The sequence below is a fragment of the Numida meleagris genome, unplaced genomic scaffold, assembly GCF_002078875.1.
Source record: "Numida meleagris isolate 19003 breed g44 Domestic line unplaced genomic scaffold, NumMel1.0 unplaced_Scaffold362, whole genome shotgun sequence".
Classification (NCBI taxonomy): Eukaryota; Metazoa; Chordata; class Aves; order Galliformes; family Numididae; genus Numida; species Numida meleagris.
This window is the reverse complement of record NW_018364587.1, coordinates 35,007-37,036: the sequence shown is the minus strand read 5'-3', so window position 1 is coordinate 37,036 and position 2,030 is coordinate 35,007. Positions and strand designations below refer to the sequence as shown.

General features: G+C 68.3%; 1 protein-coding gene across 2 annotated transcripts in view; it reads right to left on the bottom strand.

Annotated features, from left to right (window-relative positions):
* Positions 1-1,997, bottom strand: part of LOC110391420 (dehydrogenase/reductase SDR family member 4-like) — an 11,595-nt gene extending 9,598 nt beyond the window's left edge. For both annotated transcript variants that reach the window (XM_021383304.1, XM_021383303.1), the window contains exons 1-6: positions 1,837-1,997; positions 1,266-1,443; positions 624-725; positions 454-524; positions 280-331; positions 24-158 (exon numbers count right to left, since the gene is read on the bottom strand). In XM_021383304.1, coding sequence (XP_021238979.1) covers positions 24-158; positions 280-331; positions 454-524; positions 624-725; positions 1,266-1,443; positions 1,837-1,949 — 651 coding nt within the window. In that variant the 5' untranslated portion in view covers positions 1,950-1,997. The remainder of the gene's footprint in view (positions 1-23; positions 159-279; positions 332-453; positions 525-623; positions 726-1,265; positions 1,444-1,836) is intronic.
* Between the last annotated feature and the right edge of the window lie 33 nt (positions 1,998-2,030).

Here is a 2,030-nt window from a genome sequence, read left to right as displayed (position 1 = left end):
CCACCCCACCCCCCTCCGCTCACGGCGGCACTGAAGCGGGTCTGGATGAGGCCAGGGGCGACGGCGTTCAGGCGCACGCCGCGGGCGCGCAGCTCCGGGGCCAGCACCTTCACCAGCCCCAGCAGCGCCGTCTTGCTCACGCTGTAGGGGCCCAGCGCCTGCAGGGCACAGGGGGGGGGCGGTTGAGCCGCGTCCGCCCGTCCCACCGCCGTCCGTCCCACCCACGCGTCCGTCTGTCCCGCTGGAGACCGCCCGTCCCGGCAGCCGTGCCCCGCTCACCGGGAAGGGCATGTACCCGGCCACCGATGTCACGAACACGATGGCTCCTCCGCTGCGGGAAGAAAGGGGCGGGGCTTTGTCACATGGGCGTGGCCAACAAAAGCCCCGCCCCCAAGGAGCCCCTCTCCCCACCACACGCCCCATCCCCTCCTACACCCTCCCCCCCCTTCTCACCCTCTCTTCTCCATGTGGGGCACCACCAGCTTCACCAGCATCGCCGCTGCCGTCACGTTCACCTGGAAGATCTGGGGAGGGCGGAGCCACGGGAGCGGGGTGGGCTCAGGGGGGTGGGCTCAGTGGGGTGGGGTCAGCAGGGAAGGGTTTGGGGAGGGAGGGGGGGTCACCTTCTCCCAGGCCGCCTCCTCGGCCTCCAGGGTGCTGCCCATGACCGGGTTGACGGCGGCGTTGGAGACCAGGATGTCAATGGCACCGTAAGTGTCCAGTGCCTGGGGGAGGATTCATCCCAGAGAGTGACGCGCCCCCACAGACCAATGGGACGGCCCCATAACCCCACGGGGTACCCACGGTGCCTCATGGATCAGCGGGGACGCCACAGCCCGATGGACCCCCCACAGGACAATGAGACCCCATAGGGTCCAATAACCTCATGGGACTTCTCATAGACCCACGACCCCCCCCATAGAGCCCCATCGAATGATGGGATCCCCATGCGCCCCACAGAGCGATGGCACCCCAATAGCTCGCCATAAAACAACGTAACTTCCATGGTGCACTACAACCTCCCTGTCCACAGAGCTCTATGACACCATGGGACCCATAGCCCTATTGCACCCCACAGCCTCACAGCCCCCCATTGCCCCCAATAACCCCATTATCTCCATACCCCCGCTGACCTTGCATAACCCCACAGGCTCCCATAGACCCACTGCCCTCCACAACCCTACTGCTCCCCATTGCACCACAGCTCCCCATAGCTCCCTCCTAGCTCCGCCGCCCCTCATCACCCCACGTCCCCATCCCGTTACCGTCTGCACCAGGCGCTGCCGGTCCTGGGGCTGCCCCACATGGCACACCACCCCACTGGCCTCCAGTCCCTGGGCCCGTAGCTTCTTCACGGCTGCGTCCACGTGGGGCTGACGCCGGGAGCTCAGCAGCACCCGGGCCCCCGCCGCCCCCAGCCGCTCTGCCACCGCCAGCCCGATCCTACGGGAAGGGAGGGGGGTGGGGGCACTATGGGGAGAGGGGTCCTTGGGGGAACATGGGGGGAGTCACGGGGTCAAAAGGGTTATGGGGGGGAGCGGGGGGGCTAGGAGGACTTGGGGATTATGGGTCGATGGAGGCTGCGGGCAGGTTTATGAGGGGGGGACTAGCGGGGGGTCTTTGGCGTGATGAAGGGGACACATGGGGCTGTGGGGATACGGGGGGGCTGTGGGATGATGAAGAGGCTGCATACACAGCGGGTTACGGGGGAACATGGGGGCCACAGGGGACGTAGAGGGCTACGGGTCACTGGGGGGGCAAGGGGAGACGGGAGCGATGGGGGGGAGCGGGGAGCGGAGGAGCCGGGGGGGCCGTGGGGCGGCGTGGGTCACTCACCCGTCGGTGGAGGCGGTCACGAGAGCCACTTTCCCTTCCAGGATCCTCCCGGAATTAGGGGCACCCCCCCCGGACAAAGCCCGCAGTCCCGCTCGCCCCATGGCGCCCAACATCGTCCCGCACCGCCCCACGGCCTTTGCCCCCGCGCGGGGAGGGGCCGGGAGGAGGGGCCGGGAGCGCTGGGGGGGTCGGGA